Source organism: Notolepis coatsorum (assembly GCF_963971535.1).
Source record: "Notolepis coatsorum genome assembly, chromosome: 20".
NCBI lineage: Eukaryota > Metazoa > Chordata > Actinopteri > Aulopiformes > Paralepididae > Notolepis > Notolepis coatsorum.
In genome coordinates, this window is record NC_140184.1 from 26,538,206 (window position 1) to 26,566,187 (window position 27,982).

A 27,982-nucleotide genomic window follows, 5' to 3' on the forward strand; every position below is an offset into this window, starting at 1 on the left:
CTTTTTGTTTATATTTTAGTTTTGTGTATTTGTAAAATGTGTTATATTTTGTTACTTAACCCATCATTCAAAAGAAGAATAAACAGTATTTAAAAAAAAGTACAAGAGAAAGCAATACTGCATAATATAATATTCCTTTTTTAATCAGCCACATATTCCGCTAATAATAAACATAAAAACAATACCAAACATAATCAAGAACTTATGACATCACCACATCCACAACTCAAATCAAAATAAGCACCAGAACTGTGAAAAGTAGGTCTAAATCATTCTGTAAACACGGCTATAATTTATTCAGTCCTCAATAAGTCCCACCTCCCCAACTTAAACCTAAATCCATCCCTCCTCCAACACACTTTAATTCACTCACTCACTCACTCACTCACTCACTCATTCAGTCTTCTTGTCTGGTGTGTGCCTGAGGAAGAAGGCTGGCATGGTAACACAGCGGTAGCAAAGAGCTTGGGGCAGCAGAGCGTACAGGACATTGACCAGCAGAAAGACGGACTGGCTGTCAGGGGGCACTCTGTAGGAGAACGGTGTCCGTGTGTGGAGAGACGCCCCGATATGAGAGAATTGAGCCTAAGAAGAAGGGAGAGAAAGAAAAAGAAAGTTGACAATAGTAACCATGACGTTAAAGATCCCCCACAGCTGTTTATTTCTACCTCCCCCACAAACTGCCAGATGGCTTTCAGAAAGCATTCCTTCACAAGATTCCACTCAAATGATATGTGCGCCTCAAGTGGTGATTGCACAATGCCACCATTTTTTAAGGTGACTGATTTTTTTATCTTGTATCTTTGTATCTGGGCGAGTCAGTGAAAATGACCCATGAGCCCGTCTCATAGCAACCATGGCTGCCTGAGCAGCACCAGCATCTCTATTTATAGTCTGAGCAGGCAGCTGACATTTAACGAATAGGATCATTCCTACCAGTCTGAAGTCAGCTACTCCCTCTGTAGACCTGGTGACTGACTGGTACAGCCTGCTGGTCCGGGCATGAGGAGAGCTACCACTGTGATTGGTTCCCTGGGTGTTCCTACCATTCAGATTATGATCCTACTGCTGTTCCCCTCTTTAGATGTCAGATATGTGTCACTTAATAACAGACATGTTATTTAAATGCCGTTTAAAACCATTATCTGTTTTAGGGTTCCCCTCCCATAGGCCATTAATCAGTGTGTTTGATCTTAGGCCATTAATCAGTGTGTTTGATCTTAGTCAACCAAGACGTTCTCTTTTTTAGTTTTTATTCCATGCTAAATTGGTTATTTCCTGGAAAAAAATATGAGCAATCTCTCGTAAGCACTAGATTTAAAGTGGTCCATCTGCATGATTCCATGTGGGAAACCCAATTGTACCGCTATGTAGATCAATCAATTGATTAGTCAACAGATACTTCTATTTTGTGGGTGGTTGTACCAGCTGTACTGTAAGTATGAAGCCAAACAAGTTACTCTCGTCTCCCAGGTGAGGCCAGGTTACATGGTAAAAAAAAAGAAGAAAAAAGACGCACTGAAACTACCTTTGTTGCACCAAGAAAAACTGTGAAAAGAAGTATTTGACTGTTTTGTATGTATATGTCAACTAGGCTTGGGCGGTATGATGGTATTACGGTATACCAGGGTATTTAGAAATCCCGATGGTATTGAAAATCAATACCGTCAAAATCACAGATGCGCTTCAGTTTCTATTACAGTGAAACAGAGTTTTGAGTGTAGTGCACACACGCGCCAGCAGAGGGCGAGACCAGTCCTCACTAGTGGAGCGAGTGGGTCACAACGGAGTTCACGTTTTACGGTAATGTTGCGACAGTGCTGTGAAAATACCGTAAAGCGTTGTGGTAACAGGAGTTGGTTTGTGTTGTTGTGCACTAGTGGAGCAAGCAAATAATCCGTCTCTTATTATATGTGAACTAAAGAGTACAAGGTTTACACAACAGCCCCCACCCGCTTTTTTATTGTATTTGTACCGTCCTGTACTATCCGCTGTCAGCTGTTTATCTCTCTCTGTGAGCTTGATTAACTAACGTTAGCTCACGTTAACTAGCGTTAGCTCTGCGGCTAATCTTAGATTACCCTGAACTAAATCAATGACTAGGTTATAAAGCATTCGAGTAGTTTTCACTGCACATAGAAGTAGCCAAACAGCGGGAGCATTTCGGGAGCATATGACCAAAACCCAGGCAATTTCGGGAGCATGTCTATGTTCCCCGGGTCCTATGTTCCCCGGGTTCTATGTTCCCCGCTTTGATTGATTGATAGATTGAAAATTTTAGACCACCAGCCCTGATTCCAAACTCTAACCTTAACCAGTTCGAACGAGGGCCTAAGCTTAACCGTTCGAAACAAGGCGGACATTAATAATTAATAAAATAATAAAAATTTATAAAATGTTCAATCTATTAATCAATCAAAGCGGGGAACATAGAACCCGGGGAACATAGGACCCGGGGAACATAGGGATGATCCCGCAATTTCGAGCCCTTAAGGGATCAAATAGTCTGCCATGGCTAGGCTACATGCTAACACTAACGGTGCTGGCTTCTGACTACCATTCTGAGAGCTAACGATGATTTGTTTACTTGGTAACACAGGTTGCCCCCCCCCCCCCCCCCCGCTGATGAAAATGAAAGTCATACCGTCATATACCGTATACCGGGGTATTATGTCATCAAGGTATGACGTGTGAAAAAAATGATACCGCCCAAGCCTAATGTCAACTCAACTTTGATGATAAAGTATACAGAGAGGTGTGTGTGTGTGTGTGTGTGTGGCATGGTGGTCAAGGGCAAATTAGTTGAACTAATTTGTCAACAAGTTTGACCAGATGAGCCCCTCCCCCCACCCACCAGCACCGGTGTCCCTCCCCACAAACAAGGTCAGGGGACCAGACAACACCAACCCAGAGTGCTCAAGGAGTGTGCCGGGCAGCTGGCATCACCACTTCAACCTCTCCCTGTGGCTGAAGAGGGTGCCCCAGCTCTGGAAGACCTCCTGCATTGCTCCAGTGCCAAAGAAGGGACACTCGCTCTGACATCACATGTCATGAAGACCTTCGAGAGGCTGCAACATCTCAAGCCCCTAGTGAGTGACTCCCTGGACCCCCTGCAGTTTGCATACCACATCGGGGTGGAGAACACCATTATCTACATGCAGAGAGGCCCTGGAGAGGCCATGCAGCGCAGTGAGAATCATGTTCTTTGATTTCTCCAGCACATTTAATACCATCCAGCTAGCTGAGAAGCACACAGCGATACGACTGGACTATGGACATGCTGCTGCAGTCGCTTTACCAGTCGGTAGTAGCCAGCATCTTCTTCTTCGCCAGAGGGGGAGGGGGGGTATCTCCGTAATGGGGGTCGAACTGGTCAAACTAGAGGTGGTGGCAGAGAGGAGGATGAGGAAAAAGCTGGAAATGATCCTGGAAAACCTCTCCCACCCCTTCTATGAGAAGCTAGCCAAGATGAGGTGCACGTTCAGCCATAGACCTATCCTCCCCGACACACCACTAATCGCCGTGGCAGTCCTTCGTGCCTTTAGCCATCAGGCTCCACAACTGTGGGCATAGACTGCTGCCAATAGTTGGAGAACTAACAGCTGGAGAACTCGAGAACGGTTAGGACTGTTTGTCTCTTAAATACTAAACATTGCACGGACTCTGGCATAGTGTACTATTACTATGTATACCATGTATACTATTATCGATAGAGTATACAGTACATTGTCTACAGTCTATTGCCATTCTATTATCATGTTTTATTCTATTATTTCCTTCCTGTACCTCCCCTGAGTCCCCTCCCACCTCCTCCATGCTGCTATGACACCTGAATATCCCCAAGGGGATTAATAAAGGAACACTTGACTTGACAAAGAATGTGAGCATGTCATAACATCTGCCATATTCAGTGTGACACATTCAGTTAGGCTACTTAAAGGACCATAACAGTCTTTTTTATATGTGGGTTCTATGTCATTCTTGCCTTGATACAAAAATCAAGGCTGCCTTCTTTTTTCATAATCTTTTACCGTTACCAAAACATTTGTGAAGTTATTTTCTGCCAATTCACCAATGCCATAGGCTTCCACTCTATCTGGAAATGTGTCTTAAACACCACATAACCCCATGAAGAACATTTGAGGTGCATTTAGGAGAAGTCTTCCCCTGTAAATATCCTAACCCAACCCCCTCCAATGTACAGTCATTTACCTAGTAGGGTTTTGTCAATAGTCCAATGTACAATTTTGTTTGTTTGTACAGTGTCTCCCCCCCCCCTCAATGTACAGTTTTGCTTTTTTATACAGTGTCTCCCCCCCCCCACCTCCAATGTAAATTACCCAGTATGGTTGTCAATATCCCAATGTACCCAACCCCCCCCCACCCAACCTCCTCCAATGTACAGTTTCTACGTCAAATGTATATACTCCCTTTTCTTGACTCCTTCTGTATCACAAACAGTACTGTATTTGCAAATCTGGTATGTCATAAATGTATAGATGTAGCAGTACTGACTATCTGTATGTCATGTATGTCATATATGTCCTGATGAATTGAAAATGGGGGACCCTGATGTAAACAAGACGAAAGTCTTTCTCTGGTCTGCATCCCCTTAACAATTGTGTGTATTGAGCTGTACTGTATTGTACCCATTCTGCAATCTGTTAATAAAGTTTTCAATCAATCAATCAATCAATCAATCAAAAGGTGCTCTATTGTGCTTTAATAGTGTTTAAAAATGAATAAGAGGAATTGTTGATTATATTATATCACAATGGCAAAACCTTTCAGAAAACAAGTGAAACATAACATGTTAGTTATGGTATCTTAGTCAAATGTGTTGACTTTCTTCAGTTTATGTGTTGATTGGCAGTGGTGAATCGGCAGAAAAGCACTACCAGACTTTTTAGTAATGGTAAAAGGTTATGAAAAAAGAAGGGCACCTTCATTTTTGTATCAAGGCAAGAAGGTATGGTCCTTTAGGTTTATTTATCATATTGTGTTGATGTTGAGAGATATATCAAAACAGCACCATACTGCTCTCATTAAACCCTTGAAAGTTAATTAGAGACAAGATATGAATAGCTTTAGCCTCCCTGGTGCAACACCTTCACTGGAATAATAATGATGAGTGATCCCTCAGAGGGTTATCCACAGCCTCCATGTGACACCAGCTGCCCTCGCTTGGCTCTGGACCGGTATTTTCATTAAGAAAAATTAATGCATGAAGGAAATTGACCTCTTCTATACATCAGGGATATCTTGTAAAGGGCAAAGGCAAAGAGATATTACCAACAGATACTCTTGTTTTCCCAGATTTAAGGTAGAGCATCCCTACTGAAATGGATAGTCATTGTGGTCATTTTCAGACACCCATTGTAAATGAGAGACATGTGCTTTGAGTTGTCGAATGTTCACCACTAGTCAATGACGCCCCTGAAGTTATCACAGTTACCTGTGCCAGTGCCCCTGAGTGCACAAGGGTGAGATCTGGCATCCACTCACATCCTGGGACCAGCAGTCCATAGAGGGTAATGATGTAGTATGGCCCAGAGTACAGCATGTTAACCAGCATCTGATACACATGATGTTTGAAATCCATAGATTAATCCACAGCATTAGATACAACTTATGTAAAACATATCAGTGTAATGATTTTGATAGCGTTATAACAATGTTATGAACAGGTTGGGAAAACCAGCTTTACCTAGACTCAACACCATAATCTCTACCATACCTGTATTTTAGGATAGGCTGAGGGGTCTTTCAGATAAGGTTCATACTGCTTAGTGTACTGTTGACACCATTCACTGGGACAGTCCAGCACCACCTGAAATAAACACCTTTTAAAATGTAGTGAATTGTTCCAGCTCAGTAATTTACAGTAGTTTATCATTCCATCTCATTAAACTACAGTAGTTTATCATTCCATCTCATTAAACTACAGTAGTTTATGGTTCCAGCTCAGTAAACTCCAGTAGTTTATCATTCCAGCTCAGTAAGCTACAGTAGTTTATCATTCCAGCTCAGTAAGCTACAGTAGTTTATCATTCTAGCTCAGTAAACTCCTGTAGTTTATCATTCCAGCTCAGTAAACTACAGTAGTTTATCATTCCAGCTCAGTAAGCTACAGTAGTTTATCATTCCAGCTCAGTAAACTACAGTAGTTTATCATTCCAGCTCAGTAAACTCCCGTAGTTTATCATTCCAGCTCAGTAAGCTACAGTAGTTTTACTAGTTTATCGTTCCAGCTCAGTAAGCTACAGTAGTTTATCATTCCAGCTCAGTAAGCTACAGTAGTTTATCATTCCAGCTCAGTAAACTCCAGTAGTTTTACTAGTTTATCGTTCCAGTTCAGTAAACTACAGTAGTTTATCATTCCAGCTCAGTAAGCTACAGTAGTTTATCATTCCAGCTCAGTAAGCTACAGTAGTTTTACTAGTTTATCGTTCCAGCTCAGTAAGCTACAGTAGTTTATCATTCCAGCTCAGTAAGCTACTGTAGTTTATCATTCCAGCTCAGTAAGCTACAGTCGTTTTACTAGTTTATCGTTCCAGCTCAGTAAGCTACAGTAGTTTTACTAGTTTATCGTTCCAGCTCAGTAAACTACAGTAGTTTATCATTCCAGCTCAGTAAGCTACTGTAGTTTGTTGAACCTCACAGTGATCCTTACCAGACCTCTGAAGATGCAGAAGATTGTAGCGAAGATGAGGTAGATGATGAATAGAACATCCAAAGGTCTGTTGACTAAACTTTTCCTCTGGGCCTTCTGGATGCTCTGACAGAGCAGCAGCAGCAAAAAAAAAAAAAAAGTGTGTTAAAGCTACTACAAGGAGAATGTTCAACAATAATATATGATATCATATACTGTATCATTGTCAGATTAGTTGGGATACATTGGTATAATTACAGTAAACAAACGAGACCATTGCCGAAACAATTGATAGCCTAATTATCTTGATAAGACTATGTTTCCCACAAACCCCATTGCTTGCTGTTGCAATGGAGATTGTTTGTTACCGCCTCCCAGCATGGGATTTGTTTTGAAGAAGCTACGAGACAGTAAACAGCCTCTTCTAACTGTGAATGTGGAGTTATTTTTGTTTATAAAGAGAGTTTTGTTTGGAAAGGCTTCCTTTGTGCCTCAATGCCGTTCAGCAGAACTCCTTTGAATCCAACTCAGTGGGAACAATATCAATACACTATGAATTGAAAATGGGGGACCCTGATGTAAACAAGACAAACATCTTTCTCTGGTCTGCATCCCCTTAACAATTGTATGTATTGAGCCGTACTGTATTGTACCCATTCTGCAATCTGTTAAATAAAGTTTTCATTCATTCATTCATTCACAGAATATAACAACTAGTCGCTGCTCATCCATTACCTTTCATTCTCATCAGTCGCTGTCTCGTCCATTACCTTTCATTCTCATCAGTCGCTGTCTCATCAGTCGCTGTCTCGTCCATTACCTTTCATTCTCATCAGTCGCTGTCTCGTCCATTACCTTTCATTCTCATCAGTCGCTGTCTCGTCCATTACCTTTCATTCTCATCAGTCGCTGTCTCGTCCATTACCCTTCATTCTCATCAGTCGCTGTCTCGACCATTACCTTTTATTCTCATGAGTCTCATCCTTTTCTGCAGTAATCTATCCATTCTGCAATTACGTATTGATGTTGAAATCATACTAGTGGTGCCAGAAGTAATAGTGACAATGCATTGTTTCTTAATAAAGCTACAGGGTTTTTTCAGTACACCTCTTATTTCACTTTAGTAAGTTTCAGCAGTCTTATCGCTATGTAGGTGCATCTACAAGTAAGCTAGCGACACTGCTGTCTCTGTCATCTGCTGTCAACACCACCATTCCTCCTAGGTGTCAGGCTCCTCATTCAATCTAAACATCATATTTAATCATTTAAGTATAGTAACCTGCTGTGCAGATTTCAATAAAACAGACAATTCTGACTCAAACATTTTTGATTTGGCATTTGATGCGTCATTAAAGATGTATTACCTTTGATAAATAAAAGCAGATGTTGTAGGTTTGAGTGTGCTGTGGGGTGATTGATCTTTGCCTTGTGTGGAATGTTTGGGGAGTGGTTAGCATGGTTACCTGCTGTCTTGAAAGATTCTAAACATTCTCCACCACACCACACTCCTAAGCAGAGCTGTCTCTACCCCTACAGTATGTCACAGTGTGCTAAACACCTCTGCCCAAGAGAGCCAAAATGTATACCAAATCTGGACATCCGTGCCTATAAATCTCAATTTGGTGTATACAGAGTATCACAAATAACCAGAAATTAAGTTTGTCTGAACAGTTATGCAGTGATGTAGTTATCAGAAAAATAAAAAGACAATCTTTTCTGCGTAAGGACACCCTATCTTTATGGATGCATTCATCGTTGTTTCCATGGACACAGTGAAGAAACAAGGTTGCACAGATACTGTGAAATTAAATAATTAAACCTTTCAAATTATTTTCGGTTCTTATTTATGAAAGAGACAAAAAAAATAGAGGGAACAATAATATAATATTATTCATTCAATATGTTAGCGAAAATAATATGAGTATAGGTACAGTAGCACCGGTTAGTTTACGTCCTCTTTGGGCAGAGATGTTTGACACAATTGGAATGTTGTCCAACTATCTGCGTAGGAGAATGTGTGAGTTGGTAAAACAACACCTCAATTTATAGTTCCAATAGTTCTTTATACCTGTATCACTGTACATATTAATACATCAGATTAGCACCCAGTAGTACCAATTTATATATTTTATACCCAGTTTAATCACTTGTACATTGTATATTACTATTGTTACATTGCACTGACTGGATGCCAAACTTCTTTTCATTGTACTGTACTGTATAATGACAATACATTTTAATCTAATCTAATTTACTGATGAAAATTGTAAAATAGTCAAATGGTAACTGTAAAATTGTAACAGTAGCTCACAAAACAAGTACTGTTGACACAGAAAAATACATTACACAGAATAATATTTATCAAATTATCAAATATTATCAAAACAAAAAACAAGGCAACACAATACAGTAATTATAATAATAACAAGACCACACAGTACCACAACAATAACGACATTAGCAATAATAATAAATACAGAACATAAAAACCAACTTGTACTATTACAGACACCACAAAAGACACCACAAAAGACATTTCCTCCCCCACTCCCACCCCAGGACCCCCCCAGGACCAACACCCCAACCCCGCTCTGCTGCTAGATAGTGGCCTTTACTTTATCGGCCGCTGCGACCCACAGCTCAATGCTGGTCTGTCCCACCCCAATTACATGTGCAGTAGTGATTTCCATATAGATGACATCCAGTAGTGTCAGAGACCAATTAATCAGTGAGAGTTTGTTGACAGAATCTGGCTATGGGGCGACAATAATGTGGTCAAGAGGCATGGTCTCCATCTTTAGCCTTTGCCGTGGTTTATTCATTCACATGTTATACAGCAGTTCTAGAGTTCTCCTCTCACTGAGAGGCAGGTGGAGAAGAGGTAGAGGGGGAGGAGACATCTCTTTATATACTCGCCACCTGGTGGTATCATGAGTGGCTCCGCCTAGAGCGCCCTCTAGTGGAAACAGTTATATATGCAGTTAGACAGTTACTTGCAATCCTACATAGAACCTCTAACTTCAACACTCCCACTTAGGGTTGTTTAGCACACTGGATAACTTCTCCAAAAACATTTTACAAAGAAAATAATACAATCCAAAACATCAAAAGAATATGGCACTCAATATTTACACGTTAAACATGACCTCTGCAAATCTCTTCAATTTCAATTTGGAAACAGGTTTTCTCATAGTGTCTGATGAGAAGATATTTTATATCGACATGTTTACATCTATGTCGGCACACTGGGTTCCTAGCAATCACCATGGTTCCCTGGTTGCCCTCATAAACAACAGTCTTCATATATACATAGGTGTCCATCACTTCGAGCAGTTGTTCTAGATAAACAAATTTCTGCATTGTCATAGCTAGAAACATACACTCGGCTTCACAAGTTGACAGTATCACTGTGAGCTTTAAGCCCTAAACCCTCGCTGCCCTTTCTGAAACACAGCTGTTCGTCTGCTGTACCTTTGGGATAACGAAAAACATGTTTTTGACGTAGTTCAATGCTTCTCTGTGGGGTCAGCAAAATGCTGTGACAATTTTTACTCACTACAAAACATAGGTCAGGGCGAGTACAGGTTGTCAAACAACTGAGGCTACCCACAGCTTCTCTATACATCTCTTACATCAGTCAAAACATTTCAGGATCTTTTCCACATAATTAAATCATTTAGAACATGGTAAATCATCCACCTCTGTATTTAAACATGGGATCCATTTCTGTATTTAAACATGGAATTAAACATAGGATCCATTTCTGTATTTAAATATGGATTCTACTCCTCCCGTATTTAAACCTGGAGTATCCTCCTCCTGCATTTAAGCAGTGTAGCCACCCTCCTTCCGTATTTAACATGGAGTACCCTCCTTCAGCATTTAAGCAATTAGCTACGAACCATACTTTGTACTTGTCGTGGCCTTCAATACCCTCCTTGATTGAGTACACCCATTTCCCTCCCACTGTCTTTCTGCCCTCTGGTAACTTGGTTAGAGTAAAGGTGTGGTTGTCCTCTAGGGACCTCATCTCCTCATCCATTGCTCTCGCCCATTTACTTGATTCGGGGGACACTATGGCTTCTTTAAAGGTCGGGGGTACCCCACTGACTACCCTGTAGCAGTAATCAACGGTGGTAAGTGTACTGTCATCCTCGCCACTTTCTCTCCGGGCATAGTCTGTCAGGTACTTTGGGGGTTTGTGTTCCCTTGAGGGATACCTCCCACTGCTTGGGGCACTTGACGTCACCCTCGGGTGCTCCTCGTCATCGCCCGGGGTGGCTGACTGTCTGTCTGTACGACCGTGCTAAGTACACTGGGCTGTCGGCTGAGGTGTCTCTGTTTCTTCACACCTTACTCTGGAGTCCAGCTCTGGCTCCTCTGTCTGTGTCTCGCTCTCACATGTTGTCTTTGTGACAAACTTGACTAGCCTGTGTTTCTGCACTCTCCCTCTACCGGGATGATAAACTAGGAGAGCGGGGCTTCCCTTTTCGTGCCCTACAAAAAGTCCTTTTTCACATCTGGACTCGAGCTTTCCTATGTCCTGCAGGTACGCATAACACACTGATCCAAATTTGTGCATTCTAGCTAGATTACACTTCTTTCCTGTCAGTGCTGTATACGGGGTGGTGCCCGTGTGCTTATTAAAGCACCCGTTTCTGGTGTAAGCGGCTTCTTGCACCGCATAATGCCATAGGCTCTTAGGTAAGTTACTGTCTACTAGCTTACACCTAGCCATTTCGAAAAGGGTGCACCATTTCCTCTCTGCCACTCTCTGCCGTTCTGGTGTGGGGGATAGGACATGACGTCTTGTGTCTTATCTTGTACCTTCTCAACAGTGATTGGAACTCTCTGTTTGTGAACTCGGTTCCGTTGTCGGACCTCAAGCATCTTACGTTACCATAAGGGGCTACGTCTGCCAGGAATTTCTCCGTGGCCTGGAGTGTGTCACTCTTTGCTTTGAGAAAGTCATCAAACACTGCTCCTGTGCACACATCTGTAAAATACTGTACATATCTAAAGCCTCCTATGGACTCGTTGCTTACTGGACCGGCTAGATCCGTGTTAACTAGCGCAAGTGGTACCTTTACTTTTTCTGTGGGATTTCTGTTTCTCGATTGAGTCAACTTCCCCGTTTTGCACACTACACATTCTTTGTCAGGTCTACACTTTTCACCTTCAATGTGCATGCCTTCTGTCACTGCTTGCAGTTTCAGTAAATCCCCGTAATTACAATGACCCATAATCTCATGCCATGTCTGAATATCGTGACTGACCGTCACGCTACACATATCATTATTATCATTACACTTGTCGTTGTCATTACACTCTGTTTGCAGATAATACATTCTCTGGTACATCTTTATGTTAAACCGTGTACCGTCAGGCTCTACAAGAAAATTTTTACCTTTATCGAAGAATACCTTGGCACCGCTTGCAGTAGCAGCTATTACAGAGAATAGTCCTTGTGGGAACGATTGTACGTAGAGAGCGTTCTTTAACGTCACTGTACGCCGGCGCCCCCCACTGTCCGTGAGGCATACCTGTGCGTCTCCTCTTTCTTGCGCCAACCCGTAGGTGCGCTTCCCGTCTGCCAGCTCCATGCTGTGTCTCTCCGGGTGGAAAGTGTTGTCAAAGTTCTTGAACCGACTCCTGTCGTTGATGACATGGGACGACGCACCTGTGTCCACGATCAGTCCCTTCCTCTGGGCCCGCTGCAGCTGCGCCGGCCTGGCGATGCACGCTGTCCGCGCCCCGAAAGCGAAGTCTTCTTGTCCCGTTATTCTCCGGGCGTCGTCTCGATCCGTCTCACGTCTCACGTCGCCACCATCGTGTCCGCTGCCGCCATCTTGTCCACAGCCGCCATCTTGTCTGTAGCCGCCGTCTCGTCCATGGCCGTCATCTTGTCCATGCGCGTATCGCGCGCTCTGGTCGTGTTTCTTCATGCACGCTCTCTGTGTGCCCCGTGGATTTGCAGAAGCTACACCAGACAGTCTTTGTGCAGTCGCCTCTCGATGGCCTTTATCTCCGCATCGCCAACACGCCAGCTCCGCCGTGGTCCTGGTCCTCTCCCTTGGCGTCGCTCGGGCCTTCAGCACCCTCTCTCCCGCCTCCGCGGCGGCTGGGTGGGCATCTTCTGAGGCCTCGAAGTTTCTTAACTTGGCCTTAAACTTTCCCAGCGTCATGTCCGCTGAACCGTGTGTTACCAGGAGTGTGAACGGTTTGTACAGCTACGGTAGTCCTCTCATCACCATCGCCATCATTAGCCCATCGCTTGGTGCTTCTCCTGCACTCTTCAATGCCGTCATGGCCTGCTCAGCTCTGATAACGTATTCGGTCACCGTCTCGGTGTGCCCCTTCCTCAGTCCTGTTAGTGTTATGTAGAGGGCCACGACTCGGGGTCTTCCTTGCCCGATATAATGCTCTCTCAACACCCCCAGGCTTTCTCGGCCTTTGTCTTTAGTGTCGCGGAATATCAGCCCCAAGCTTGTGTCGTCGAGCAGTGGCGCTAACTCACAGTACGCGTCTGCGTTACGCTGGTCATCCAGGGCTTGCTCTTCCGCCGTCAGTGGTCCCGTGGGGGCCGTCAAGATCGTCGTCTTCAGTCCCGCACCGTGCATGCAGCATAACATGCGCTCTTCCCAGAGCTCGTAGTCCTCTGCTTTTCCATTGAATGAGGGCCATTTGCTCCTTCCCTTGGTCGCCATCCTCTTGGTCGATGGTAGGCGTAGCTTTAGCTCTTGTTGGCCTAGCGTCTAGCCACGCGGTGCTCCCGGTGCTAACCTAGCCTATACTTTAGCTAAGCTTGCTACCCTTATTATTTCGCCCCGGCGTGATCTGGGCCCATAACCTGTTGACAGAATCTGGCTATGGGGCGACAATAATGTGGTCAAGAGGCATGGTCTCTATCTTTAGCGCGGTTTATTCATTCACATGTTAAAGAGCAGTTCTAGAGTTCTCCTCTCACTGAGAGGCAGGTGGAGAAGAGGTAGAGGGGGAGGAGACATCTCTTTATATACTCGCCACCTGGTGGTATCATGAGTGGCTCCGCCTAGAGCGCCCTCTAGTGGAAACAGTTATATATGCAGTTAGACAGTTACTTGCAATCCTACATTGCAACCTCTAACTTCAACAGAGTTTCTCAAGTTCCTTCCACCTCATAGCTATCAGCTTCTTGGCTGCAGTAACGCCCGCCAGAATGATTTATTTTTTGTTGTATGGATGCTGGTAGTAATGTTATATCGTTTAGAAGTAGCGTTGCTGCCGTAAGTGGGATTGTTAGGTTACATATGTTTGAAAGATTAGTCGTTATGGATTTCCAAAAACGAGCTACTGGTGGGCAATCCCAAAACATGTGCATATAAGTGCCAGTGGCCCTCAGAGAGCACAAAGTGCACCGAGAGTCGGTCACGAGTCCCATAGCAAACAGCTTCCTAGGTGTTCAATCAATCAATCAAGTGTGAGATATGTCCTATGAATATAATTCAAATGTATTTGCTGGTGATTAGGGTTCCGGGAGGCCAATGTAACATTTGTCCAAACATCATCCCAGTCAAACTCAAGAGTCCAATTCTGGGATGTCCCCTCGCCAGATTGTATCTAATGTTAAATTTGATTAAAAGTAGTGATTCTGAGGAATTGGGGTCTCACCATCGCCGGAGCTTCATGCGTGCAGGGCTGGCAGAAGACGCGGAAGCAGGCCCACACAGATACCAGGATATAGAGCATGTGGAAGAGAAAGAGAGGGTTCAGCTGGACCCCATACTTCCCTGTGAAGAACAAAACAATGCAACCTCTGGTTGAGTGAAAAATAAAAGCTTATTTGGTGCTCAATATTACGTTACCATTGACAATTAGCAGGCTCGATGTCGAGTCAATGTAACATAATAAGGAGACGGTAGCCAAAGTAATCAACAAAGAATATTTAATTAATAGTTACCATGGTTTGAACAAAGGAAATATAAAGTAACGACAAACAAGAACACATACTGCACAGACAGGATCAGCATCAGACGAAGGGGAAGGCAGAATACTTATACATGAGGGGATGACGAGACAAGACACACCTGGGTTAATTACAAATGGGCACAGCTGGAGGGGAAAACGATAAGGACTACAAAACCACGACAGGGAACTATAGCTAGACACGACACATCACACTAGGAGCGCCTGATCAGGGCACAAAACACATAACACTCAATATGGAGTCGGACCATATTAATAGTAGTAGTAGTAGTAGTTTATTCAGTCATCATCTCACACAATACAATATACACCATCATTTAACACTTTGAGCGCCACGCCTGGTTTTCCTTTTTACCGGCTGAATGCCACCATCGGCGCCAATGTTAACGTTAATATCGCCTAATCTATGTTTTAAATTATGGCTATGTGTATAATCTGCCCATCGCATTATCAAAGACTATTTTCCAGTCAGTGCTGTCAAGGCAGATTGTTTTTTTATCGCGTCGTTTCCGTTTCAGAGCATTTAGAAAAGCCCCCGTTTTGATATAAAAAACAGCTCATTCTGGAGCATTCTATGAAAATCGTCTTTTAGTGGAATATTCCACAACGTTGATATTCGTCGGCCTTTTTATGAATCGTTTTCAAATAAACGCTAGATGATCAATATTATACGTGCACGCAAGCACATTGCGGCCGCGCGCGGATAATTGCCTCGTTGATTTCCTCTCTGACTTTTACAGTGAAACCGAAAGAAGACATTTCACAAAACAGCCTATATCTTCATCAAACTTACTCTGATTATCCTACCACTGATAACATAGAGTCCTTACCTGACATCAGATGGTATCCAACTGGTATATTCCAATTCCTGATCACCATTCGAAAAAATCGATACGTGTATGGATCCAACGCGATACTGTAGAACTCCATGATCAGCGGGGATCTGAGGTTCCAGAATGAACTGTGGTAACCCCAGCTGGATCAGTGGACTGGAAAATGTGGACTACCGGATTTTTTCCCCCATTCATTTTCATTGAGTCCATTCCAAAATCACTTATGTCATCTGGGAGACGACAGGGGGCGCTTTTTCCCACAGTGATCGCCGGCGCCGCTCGGCTATACTCGGGTAGGCTCGGGTGATGCAATAATTGTTCAGATCGCTAAAAAAGAAAAAAAAAATCCGAGAAATCTCGTGAGTGGCATTCAACGTCACTATTAAAAACCCGAGATATCTCGTGAGTGGCACTCAAAGTGTTAACAATATTTGATTTTACAGTGACTGAAAAGGTACAGACTGAAGCATAATGCTTATATATGCCTGTCCTATATTACATATTACAAAAATTAAGACTCCAAAACAGTATTTTAAAAGAAAATAGCAAAAGATTTGAATACAATATTCACATGGTGGCCATTTTGCTTTTAGGTCATGCTCAGGTTGGGAACAGGGTGGAAGGAAATCCCAACCTGAGCAAGACATAAGAGCAAAATGGCCACTATGTGATATGGTCAATTATGCATCTGGTGATGAGCAAATCAAAATTAAATCCAAATGAAATGTGGATTATTTATGGTCATATCAGTGAAATATTGTTAGGAATAAGGACAATGTCAACTCAAACCAAATAACATTTTGTGGAATAAGCTAAACACATAATTATCTCCCTGAAAGACCATGATGTGGATGTTCTGGATTCACCCTGACCACCACCGCCGTGGCAGATCCTTCATAATAAACACCAATAGTTTTAATCAGAATATTATTAATTTTTTTGTATCCACTTTTTCTCCCCATTTTTAAAATGTTCTCCCATCCCAATTTCGTATGATCCAATTCTTCCCTCCCCTGTCTCGAACGTTGCTGGACTATGCCTCCCACTGGTCGGTTGTAGTGAGGACCGAAGCCTTGCATCACGTGTCCCCTCCGGTACACGAGGAGGCAGCCTGTCGCATCTTTTCACCGCAGCAGCTCGAACTCTCAGTGGCAAGGAGTAACGCGTGGGAGGCTCACGCTGCCCCCGCTACTTCCTGCTTCCGCCGCATCGGCATCACCAAACCGACATGTAGGAGTCGCTGTCCACAACGTCCAATCCCCACCCACGGCTTTCCCACCCTCTAACACTTGCCAATTGTGTTAGTATGAACGTCCGGCCAGCCGGTAGCAACGCTGAGAGCTGGGCTCGAACTCAGCGTCTCCTGCGTTTTAATCAGAATCTTTAAAAAATGTCTGTGAACATTCGTGCCCTCTAGACTTCTAGAGGAATACGCCTATTGATTTTGGTGACCCCATGACCTTTCCTCTAGCGCCCTCATCAGGTTAAACAATTGAATTTCTGAAAGAAAACACATGGTAAAGAGGAAGTGAGGCGTTACTTGTGAATACATCATCCAAGTTGGACCAAACTTGACAAATATGTTTGTCTTACAATAACAAGGAGGCATGTGAAGTTTTGAATAATTTGGCATCATGATGGTACTATTCTCACAAAACATAAATCGTTAACTACTCTGATCATGATATTTTAAATGTGTTACTTGTGTTACTTTGTGATATCCTAGTGTTGTGATGTAAAACTATATGACCACCATTTACAATTCTCGACAACAACTTTTTTTTACCCCCCCTACTCCTCTTAGGCTGTTCATGTGATTCTCACTAAACTTTATAGCATCCAGTGACCAAAAGAAAGTTGTATAAAGACAGTTGGTAGGCTAAACCATTTGACCAGATCAGGGAATTGGTCAAAATGTGTCATTGAGGATTCTGACCGTTTCAGGGATATACCCTGCGGTCAGCCACAGACAGCAAGTCTAGTTGGTTGAATCTAAACAGTTGTTATTTTACGGTCCAACAGTGAGGACCGTTTTTGACTCCACCATTAAATGATTCCATGAAATTGGACTTGGTTTGAGTTTATATGGTCCTCATCCAATCAATGAAATAACTGACTGACATTACCTTTTACGTTTACGGAGCCATGTAAATCTATCCTATTATTTTTAGTTTACTTACTTACTTACCCACAACATTCCCAAGAACGTAGACTATGACGCACATGAGAAAGGATCCAACCCAGTAGAGTCCAATGGCTCTGTAACTATCCCTGTAAACACATACAACACACAACTCCTGATGGAAACTTCCTGTCCCCAAAAAGTCAACCTTTTCAGGAATAAAGCAAAAACACTCAGATTTTCAAAATGGTTACACTTTTGAATGTGTACAATATGGGTTGAAAGGGTATGGGCTCTAGATTTGAAACATAGGCTCCACATGAATCACTATTAACTTGTTGATGCCGTGATACAACAGTAGCTAGAGCAGGCAGTCTTCAGAAGTAGCCTATATATATGCACTCACACCACATCAACACGACAAAGAGTTGTCAAAAGTCGTTCAACTGCTATAATTTACTGACAAATCCATAGGCTATTGTTAACATTAATTCCACTCACTAAGTCACAGTGTGTCAAGTGATAAGTAAAGAGCAGGTTACAGGGTTAAAGCTGGACGGTATGACCTGAAGTCCATCAGAGGTTAGTAGCATGCACATGTAATTGTTTCCAAACACCAGCACACAAATAGACCACATTCTCCAACAGTCAACAGGCTTGTCTCTCAACATGTGATAGGTTGCTGCACATGCAGTTGAATTAAAGGGTCACAACAGCCTATATTCACTGGAGGAACATTTAGCATACATACTGACATGGGAAACATTAGGTTGGTAATGCTGCTATCTGTAAATTGTTGGTTTATTGCCCAGCGCTAAAGCTGGTCATGTATAATCAATGAATGTACAGACCAAAAAGGCTGTACTGATCAACTTTTTTTCCTATCACAGAATAGAACCTACCCCCAGGTTATCGCCACAACCATGAGCAGATACATGAGATAGTGCACACAGCCATCCCAATAGGTGATCATGTGTCCATAAGCCGTGTTAATATAAGGATCTGCCTGAAACACATAAGGTTAATTCATACATAAGTATGTAGATTGTGTAGAGATACAGTCCTTCACATGGCAGACCCCCTGCTGTTAGACATAATAGCACTTGCCTCCTTAAGATAGAATGTCATGAAGCCATCAATGATACTGTCCTGCTCCAGGCCAACGATCAGGTTCAGCACACTCAGGAATGCATACACTCCATACACTAGCGGTGCACAACAAAAACGTCTATATTTAAACTGTATAATAAATAAATAAAGTATTGTAGTGTTTAGATTAGGCAGTAGGCCTATCGTATATTCATATGTTTCCATTCCATATAAAATGAACAACAAGCCTAGTCAAGTCAGAGAATGTGAAAATAGAATATGAAAGAGCATGAAGAACATACCATAGAAAAGTGGATCGTCTGGTGTCTTCTTCTTGAGCAGAAAACGTGCCGAAATTGCCAGGGTAAGAACTGCAGTACACCCAGCATAGAACACTGCTTCAATACTAAAGACAGTAAGTCATAACACATTATTCAAAATGTTGGTCAATTTGAAACTTAGAAAGTATATCCAACTTTACCTGTCATAAATCCACACACTCACCTATTGGTGTAAAGTAAGGAATTCAATAAGTAGGAGATGGGTATTGACATTAAGGACAAAACAAACACTCCCGTCCCGGCAGACACGTTCATTGTCTTTCTGTGGATAGATTATCTAGATTATTCAACCACCCATGTTTAATATAAAATACATATGCCGTAAAATAAATACGACGTACTGTTGCTCCATGCTTTTTGCGTGCCTTCTCTCTCTCTCTCTCTCTCTCACACACACACACACAACACACACACACACACACACACACACACACACACACACACACACACACACACGAATCACGATACATTTGGTTATGGGAATTTTCTAGAACATTCTTACTTTTTCCATTTAATTAATTACATTGTCTGTCTTGTGAGAAGACATGGCCTAAAAAAACATTACCGCAAAATGTCAACCAATAATGTATAATCAACAATAATTATTGCGAACGAGAACACACTGCCCACTAGTGGTCACTTGTAAAACATCAACCAAGCAGCCATAACACTAACAGGAAGGCGTCAACTGCGGAAGTGTGCGTGATTTCTGGACCGCAGGAGAGTTAGTAAACATCCAGGAACGATGGCCCTTTATTCTGACAAGAAAACATCACAAAGGACCGCAAATATGTACAATTAAAATGTTGTAATCGTCGCTACTAGTAGAAACCGATACACAGTGAGTTACTGCAACTACAAGATGGCAACAGGAGGCGGTGGCGGCGGAGCGCCGTCGAATCTTGAAGGACAAGCGTCGAATTTCTTGCAGTCCGGAGCGGCGGGACGGAACAGCGCGGCGGCGGCGGCAGCAGCAGCGCTCTCTGCCTCGGCCTCCATCCCCCCTCCGGCGGCGGGCCTCCACCGGGAACCCATGTACAACTGGCAGGCCACGAAGAGCTCGCTGAAGGAGCGTTTCGCCTTTCTTTTCAATAACGAACTTCTTAGCGACGTTCGATTTGTCGTTGGCAAAGCCAGACAGGCACAGCGGATACCGGCCCATAAGTTCGTCCTGGCCGCTGGAAGTGCTGTGTTTGATGCCATGTTCAACGGGGGCATGGCCACCACGTCGGCCGAGATAGAGTTACCTGACGTGGAGGCGGCCGCCTTTCTTGCCTTGCTCAGGTAATGTTAACTACTGAGGCCCAGTTATCATCACCGTGCATTGTCTGAATCCAAGCACACCGAGACAATTCTCTTCATTTAGCAGGCAGCCTTTGATTGATTGATTGAAAACTTTATTAACAGATTGCAGAATGGGTACAATACAGTACAGCTCAATACACACAATTGTTAAGGGGATGCAGACCAGAGAAAGACTTTCGTCTTGTTTACATCAGGGTCCCCCATTTTCAATTCATCAGGACATATATGACATACATGACATACAGATAGTCAGTACTGCTACATCTATACATTTATGACATACCAGATTTGCAAATACAGTACTGTTTGTGATACAGAAGGAGTCAAGAAAAGGGAGTATATACATTTGACGTAGAAACTGTACATTGGAGGAGGTTGGGTGGGGGGGGGTTGGGTACATTGGGATATTGACAACCATACTGGGTAATTTACATTGGAGGTGGTTGGGGGGGGGCACACTGTATAAACAAGTAAAACTGTACATTGAGGGGGGGGGGGAGACACTGTACAAACAAACAAAATTGTACATTGGACTATTGACAACCATACTAGGTAAATGACTGTACATTGGAGGGGGTTGGGTTAGGATATTTACAGGGGCCAGTGTTGAATTGCAGTCTCCCGTAGGTGTCCCTTGAGAGAGGTTTTGAAAGTGGGTAGTGATCCACATTCCTTTACAGCTTTGGGTAGGGCGTTCCACATTGATGTGGCATAATTGCGAAACGTGTTTAGTCCCTTATTTGAGCCGAATCTGGGTTTAACATGATTTGTGGAGCTCCCTCTGGTCTGCAATCTAGTTTGTTTGATTGATTGACTGAAAACGTTATTAACAGATTGCAGAATTGGTACAGTACAGTACAGCTCAATACATACAATTGTTAAGGGGATGCAGACCAGAGAGAGACTTTCGTCTTGTTTACATCAGGGTCCCCCATTTTCAATTTATCAGGCCATATATATGACATACACGACATACAGATAGACAGTACTGCTACATCTATACATTTATGACATATTACCAGATTTGCAAATACAGTACTGTTTGTGATACAAAAAGAGTCCAGAAAAGAGAGTATATACATTTGACGTAGAAACTGTACATTGGTTCGCCCAGTAATTGTCAGCTTTGTGAGGGAAATGTTATCCATGTCCACATTATTTGTCACCCAAATCTCCTCACGGGGATAAATAAAGATCAATCTCGTCTCGTTTGCCTCTGCACTACAAACTAGTGACTTGTGGGGGTGACGACGTCACCCTTCTTACACAGTCTGACTGGGGTTTTGGTATAATTTGCCAGGGATAATTCTAAACTGTTGTTTTCAAGATTGCGTGCCAATCTTCTCCTTTTCCTATAAACTGTATTTATATTTTTTTCCTTCCTGCCTTTTCCTAGGTTCCTGTATTCTGATGAGGTCCACATAGGCCCAGAGACTGTGATGACGACCCTGTACACTGCAAAAAAATATGCTGTGCCTGCTCTGGAAGCTCAATGTGTGGACTTTCTCACAAAGCACCTCAGAGCTGACAACGCATTCATGCTCCTCACTCAGGTAAACACCAGCTACACCCCCATACTCGCACAGGACCTATTTACAAGTTTACTCTCTTGATTTTAAGAGATCCGGAGCCACAGAGAGTCCCCCCCCCCCTGTGCGATCAAGAGTTAGCCAGCCAAAAAAACAGGGTTGACAAAGGGCACCAGGTTACATATATAACACCCAAAGTTTTACTTTAGCAGTTTTACATAGTTTTACCATTGTATTTGGAAACCCCCAGATGGTTCAAATGATAATCATGTTGCATAGTCTTCCTTTTCTTTGGCAAACAAGGTATGATGCAAATTTGTAAACCAGTGGAAATTCCCCCATGGAACTTCCTCCTGTAGTAGGTGACTTGACTGCAAAGTACTAATTCATCCTCTGTTTTGCTTATCACAGGCCAGGCTATTTGACGAGCCTCAGCTTGCCAGCCTTTGTTTGGACACCATAGACAAAAGCACTGCTGATGCAATAAACGCAGAGGGCTTTACCGATATTGATCTGGGTATGTAAGTGGTCATCATCAAAGACGCTGTGGTCAAAATATTGTCTTATCTCTCTCTAGACTCATTGTGTGTGTCGTGTGTGTGTGATGTGCAGACACCTTATGCGCAGTGCTGGAAAGAGACACTCTGGGCATCAGGGAGAACCGTCTGTTTGGGGCAGTGGTGCGCTGGGCAGATGCTGAGTGTTGCAGGCAACAGCTTCCCCTGACCTCGGAGAACAAACAGAAGGTCCTGGGGAAAGCCCTCACACTCATCCGCTTCCCACTCATGACAGTGGAGGAGTTTGCAGCAGGTGAGCATACCTAAAAATAATAACACAATTAAAAAAAATATATATATACATATAGTTTTTCATGCCATTGTTACATTACTTGTCAGGGTAGGACATTTTGCAGGGTTTTTGGCATTTATGGGGTAATTGAATCAAAACTCAATAATAATAATGTGCACTAGCGCTTTCTAGGTACTTGGAAGGATGTGCAGTTGCTGAGTGTGATGATGAATCCAGCTGTGTGACTGAGGAAGAGATCCATCAAACACACAAACTGAACTCAATGATTCTAGAGCTGCTTCTTCCAAACACCTAAAAAGACAAACGGACCATAATGAGAGAATTATGGCAATCTGTACATTTATTATTCATTATTGTTTTACTTCATCTCTTAATATCTATTTCTGGTTCATTTTTATGAACTTTATTTGGTATTTTTTTGCCCTGAGCCGCCATTAATTTCCTACCCTGTGGCTTGTGCATTTATGCTTTACAAACAGATGTAATATATCAATCATCATAGACTCACAAATACCTAGAGACTAGGGCTGTCCCGATTACCATGTATTGGGCTTCAAAGCTTCATTATTCAAGTTTCAATGTGGTGGGTAAATGAGAGCTATGGGGTAGACAGGTTTTCTGAAAGTTCATATGATGTCAGTCATGAGAAAAACGGATTCTCAAAATGAATGTTGGATTATTATTTCTTTAATTTATTTCTGTAGGCACATTTTTGGAGGGGTATAAAAAAAATGCAACAATTAAATGAAGCATTCGAGTAGTGATTTTGACAGCGATTGAAGCTTTGAAGCATTTGGGTCAGCTCTACTAGAGATGTACAGTAAATCTGTTCAAACATAAGTACACACATATTGCATGTTTTTGTTTTATTTGTCATTTGCCGTTGTAATTTGTTTGTCATGTTCAAATAACTCAACCATAGAAAATCAGTTTGATATTCTTTCTTGTGCAACAGGGCCTGCCCAGTCTGGAATATTGTTCGATCGGGAGGTGGTAAATCTCTTTTTACACTTTACAGTAAACCCCAAACCGCGCGTAGACTACATTGACAGACCCCGCTGCTGTCTCAGGGGGAAGGAATGCAGCATTAATAGGTTCCACCAAGTTGAAAGTCGCTGGGGGTACAGTGGCACCAGTGACAGAATTAGGTGAGACTACATACGATGGTGCTTTGGGGGTCTTTTTATTATGGGGTACGTTCAGAATTCTGGGCCTCATGTCCTATTTCCTACATCTTGATGATGTTTCTGAAGCGTAGAAGTGTGGCTTGATACTGGGATACGCAGCTTCTCCTCTTGTTAGCCACAAAACGAATGTAACGTATTGGGGCCACTGCAAAAGCACTTTTAACATATTAGATTATATGCAGGTAGATATAAATATATATACGGTAAATATAAATACAATTATCGTACATGCTATCATACAGAGTTATATGCAGGTGTATAAATAGGTATATAGAAAGAATTATATGCAGGTATATTCAGACGGATATGGATATATATTTATATATATACGGTATATACAGCATTATTGTACATGCTATCATACAGAATTATATGGGTAGGCTATAGTTTGAGGTAGGTAGTTATGATTACATTGTAAGGCAGTTGTAGACAGTGAAGGACAGGTGGTAGGCAGGTATAACAAATTTAAACTGCCTTTGGAACACTATGGTGTACGTTTTAGTTATTTTTAAATGCAGATTGATGAGTGTCCCCATTACATTTGTTTTTTTGGCAAATGAGCCGGAGTTGCAGGTATCCAGTATGAATAACAGCATGGCTTGCACTAAGAAAGGACTCTACAACAGAGGATTGACAACATAATTGATAAGTAGGCAACAGGGCTAGAGGTCCAAAATTCTGAACGTACCTCTTTGATGTCATTCACAAGGGAAAATGGAAAGATATTAAACGGATAATAATCTGTGCCTCGTTTTTTCTTTTCTTCTCTACAGATTCAATGTAAATAGAAGAATATCAATAGTAGGGTTTGGCTTGTATGGTTCAATACACGGACCCACAGACTATCAGGTTAACATACAGGTAAATATGAGAGTGTTCTCTTAGTACCTTTAGTGTGTAAATGTGTATCGGTTGTGTGTATCATGTTTTAGCATGAATGTGTTTATTCAATAAAGATCTTTCCCTTTTTTTATGTAGATAATTGAGAGCGACAAAAGCGTAACACTCGGTCAGAACGACACAGGCTTCAGTTGTGACGGCACAGCGAACACATTCAGAGTCATGTTCAAAGAGCCTGTGGAGATCCTGCCCAATGTCAGCTACACGGCCTGTGCCACGTTAAAGGTTGGTTCTTCTACCAGTATTTCCATACAATATACACTCTTAAGTCTAATGCATGGTGTCATAAACCTTTCAAGCCAGGGACCTGGATGAGATTTCCTCTTTTTTTTGCTGCGACCAGCAACTCTTGGTTGGTTGGTCCACAAAAACCTCCCAACCCTCTAGCAGCCACAGTTTTCACCCTAGGCTGTAAATTGGAGGTCAAGTGTGTCTGCATGCAGGTGTGTGTGTGCATGCCAATTGGCTAAAAAAGGGACATGGGAATGGCCTGTAGCAAAAATGTTGCAGCTATTGCAAATTCGTGCTTGTTTTGTTGTCGTTGTGGGACTCAGACACATTCAAATATATTGATATTTATATAAATACCATTTTGGATCCCTGAACCCATACATTTGAGAACCCAGGTTGTAATGCATGGCCGTTATCTTTGTGGCCCATGTGAAACGCATGACTTTGCGATGTCCCGTTGGGCTATGTTCCTCAGGGCCCAGACTCTCATTACGGCACCAAGGGGTTGAAGAAGGTGAGCCAGGAATCGGCAACGGGCACCAAGACGACGTTTTTCTTCTTCAGCTCTCCTGGGAACAATAATGGTACTTCGGTGGAAGACGGGCAGATACCAGAGATCATCTACTACACCTAGACAGACCCGGTGCTTTACCTGACCGGGGAAAACTCAACAGGGACACTTCAAAACTGCTGGAGACACTGACCGGACTGCTGAAAAGATTGTGCCTCATGTCCACTCGGAATAAAGAACGTTCCCACTGTGTGTGTGCGTGCGTACGTGCGTGTGTGCATCATGCCCGTTTACATGTGTGTGTGTGTGTGTGTGTGTGTGTAGACATGATCGTGATTGAGGAGATGTGTAAATCTGGTAAGGACTGGTTGAAGTTTGATTGATGACATAATTCTCTTCTGGTTTCATTAGAAACATTTGGCCAGAACCTTGCATTGTTTGGAATGAGATACATACGGTTTACACTGGTGTTCTATGGGCGTTGTTGCCATCAGGGTGCCAGTGCAGGGCTCTAGTCTCGATGTGTGCAACTGTAGACGAGCGCTTATTGTTGGATTAGTGTCAATTCATCCTGTGTTGCCATGTTTGGCCAGGTCTCCCTTGGAAAGAGATTTTGAATCTCAATAGGACTTCCTGGCAAAATAAAGGCAAAATAAAAAAGCTTGTTGATGCAATTGCAGAAACCTCTTAAATGTACAACTTCTTAGTGCACTACCGCTCTCATTTTATCAACGGATGTTTATAAGTGTTTTATTTGTTTTTGCATTGCAGCGATGATGATGATTTGTACCAATGTGAGTTTGCCAATGTGACATGCTGTAATTTCTTATATTGTTTGCTTAGCACTTCATTGAAGCATAAGATGACACGTTTCTTTGCTGAAATTAGCTGAATTGTCTATTTTTAGCAATAAAATGTGTTGAGACCAATACAAGACTGGTTTCTTAGATAAACGTATGAAGCTGTGATCTCAATGGCAGCCTGGAATTCTGTGAGAAATGAGCTAGCTTAGTTCTTCATGTTATATACCGTATATCAAATATGAGAAACAAACAGTATGAACAATAAAATGAAATCTGAATATAAAAATGTGAGGAAAAATAGTGTAAACAAAGGTGAATATGAGGGTCTGTGTGCCCTATTGAGAATAATGTTACAATAAATATAGGCAATACAAATAATATATATACTATACCCACAGCCGTAAAAATATGTGAATCCCTACCCACATTCAAAACCCTCTTAAAGAGCACCTACGGGAGGCTGCAATTCGAAACTGGCCACCGTAAATGTCCAGACCGCATCTATTCTTTTACCAACTGATTTCCCGTTCTGCGATCTGATTGGCCACTGACGTTTCTGGTGCGATCTGATTGGCCACTGACGTTTCTGGTCATGTGACATGTGCGCCCAATCGCGTGACGTGCCCATTTCCGCCTCGAACAGCAGCAAATACCTAACGCCTAGTTTATCACTGGTTAAAGCTTAGGCGACTCTTTCGAAGTTGGTTAAGGTTAGAGTATGGAATCAGGGCTGGTGTTCTATCGCCCTGCTCTAAGACAAACTCTAACCTTAACCAACTTCGAAAGAGTGCCTAAGCTTAACCAGTGAAAGAAACAGGCGTCACACGATTGGCACGACCAGAAACGTCAGTGGCCAATCAGAGCGCAGAACGCGAATGCGGAACTGGAAATCCGTTGGTAAAAGTATTCAGGCGTCCAGACCATAGATATATATATAGAACACTAGATAGCTTGCCCGCGCTGCCGGCCAATGGAGAGTGACGTCACTGAACCGCCGCCATCTTGCCAGGGGCAGCCGTGAGTGAGTGAGCTGCACAGACAAAAATACTCATAACTCGCTGAAATATTGACGGATTTACAAACGGTTTGGTTTATTACAAGCATTATTAACGTGGCTATGATTCAAGCGGTTTGTAAAAAAAAACATCTTTACATTTTTTTTTATAAGTATGCAGTATCATAACTACATCTTTGATGTTTATAGCAAACCAACCCGTTTGTAAATCCGTCAATATTTCAGCGAGTTATGAGTATTTTTGTCTGTGCAGCTCACTCACTCTCACTCAAGGCTGCCCCTGGCAAGATGGCGGCGGTTCAGTGACGCTGGTGACTCCGCCCTAAGCTATCTAGTGTTCTATAGATATCTATGGTCCAGACCCCCACCCCCTCCTAAATGTCCAAACCCCCACCCCCTCCTAATAGACAGTCTCCTCCCCACCGTATGTATATATTCTCTCCCCCACCGTATGTACCGGTATGTAGTCTCCTCCCCAATGCCCATCATATGTATATATTCTCTGTTAGGATCTATGGGTAACATTACTGTATATTTGCATATCGTAGGCCTATATGTCACAAATGTAACAGTACTATATACCTGTATGTCCCTATGCCATAAATATCACGTATGTTGTGTATGTCATAAATGTCACTATGAATAGAAAATGGGGGACCCTGATGTAAAAAAGTCTTTCTCTGGTCTGC

At 42.6% G+C, this 27,982-nt stretch overlaps 2 protein-coding genes across 4 annotated transcripts; one reads left to right on the plus strand and one right to left on the minus strand.

Moving 5' to 3' along the window:
* Positions 1-143: 143 nt before the first annotated feature.
* Positions 144-19,364, minus strand: LOC311247022 (transmembrane 6 superfamily member 1-like). Of its 2 annotated transcripts, XM_084337302.1 has the most exons (11): positions 19,344-19,364; positions 19,166-19,264; positions 18,964-19,067; positions 18,676-18,777; positions 18,475-18,574; positions 17,639-17,721; positions 14,303-14,421; positions 6,674-6,778; positions 5,738-5,830; positions 5,456-5,575; positions 144-585 (listed from the first exon to the last, which is right to left on the minus strand). In XM_084337302.1, exons 1-11 carry the CDS (start codon positions 19,352-19,354, stop codon positions 394-396), a joined length of 1,128 nt encoding a protein of 375 aa, XP_084193428.1. In that variant the 5' UTR covers positions 19,355-19,364; the 3' UTR covers positions 144-393. The 2 variants fall into 2 exon arrangements, with proteins under 2 accessions (XP_084193428.1, XP_084193429.1); XM_084337303.1 differs by lacking the exons at positions 18,676-18,777; positions 19,344-19,364 and having other exon boundaries at positions 18,475-18,578; positions 19,166-19,305.
* Positions 19,365-19,686: 322 nt separating this feature from the next.
* On the plus strand, positions 19,687-26,499 carry LOC311247035 (BTB/POZ domain-containing protein 1-like). Of its 2 annotated transcripts, none has more exons than XM_084337321.1 (8): positions 19,687-20,286; positions 21,704-21,860; positions 22,248-22,353; positions 22,449-22,646; positions 23,602-23,794; positions 24,607-24,694; positions 24,812-24,958; positions 25,440-26,499. In XM_084337321.1, the coding sequence occupies exons 1-8, from the start codon at positions 19,865-19,867 to the stop codon at positions 25,596-25,598; spliced, it is 1,470 nt and encodes a 489-aa protein (XP_084193447.1). In that variant the 5' UTR covers positions 19,687-19,864; the 3' UTR covers positions 25,599-26,499. The 2 variants fall into 2 exon arrangements, with proteins under 2 accessions (XP_084193447.1, XP_084193448.1); XM_084337322.1 differs by having other exon boundaries at positions 23,665-23,794; positions 25,440-26,498.
* Positions 26,500-27,982: the final 1,483 nt, after the last annotated feature.

Coding starts and splice junctions, on each gene's coding strand:
- LOC311247022 (XM_084337302.1), bottom strand. Junction 5,831..6,673: donor TCTGCATCTTCAGAGGTCTG/GTAAGGATCACT, acceptor TGTTTATTTCAG/GTGGTGCTGGACTGTCCCAG. Junction 586..5,455: donor ACTCAGGGGCACTGGCACAG/GTAACTGTGATA, acceptor CCTTCTTCTTAG/GCTCAATTCTCTCATATCGG.
- LOC311247035 (XM_084337321.1), top strand. CDS start 19,865: ATGGCAACAGGAGGCGGTGGCGGCGGAGCGCCGTCGAATCTTGAAGGA. Junction 23,795..24,606: donor GGCACCAGTGACAGAATTAG/GTGAGACTACAT, acceptor TCTTCTCTACAG/ATTCAATGTAAATAGAAGAA. Junction 24,695..24,811: donor ACTATCAGGTTAACATACAG/GTAAATATGAGA, acceptor TTTTTTATGTAG/ATAATTGAGAGCGACAAAAG.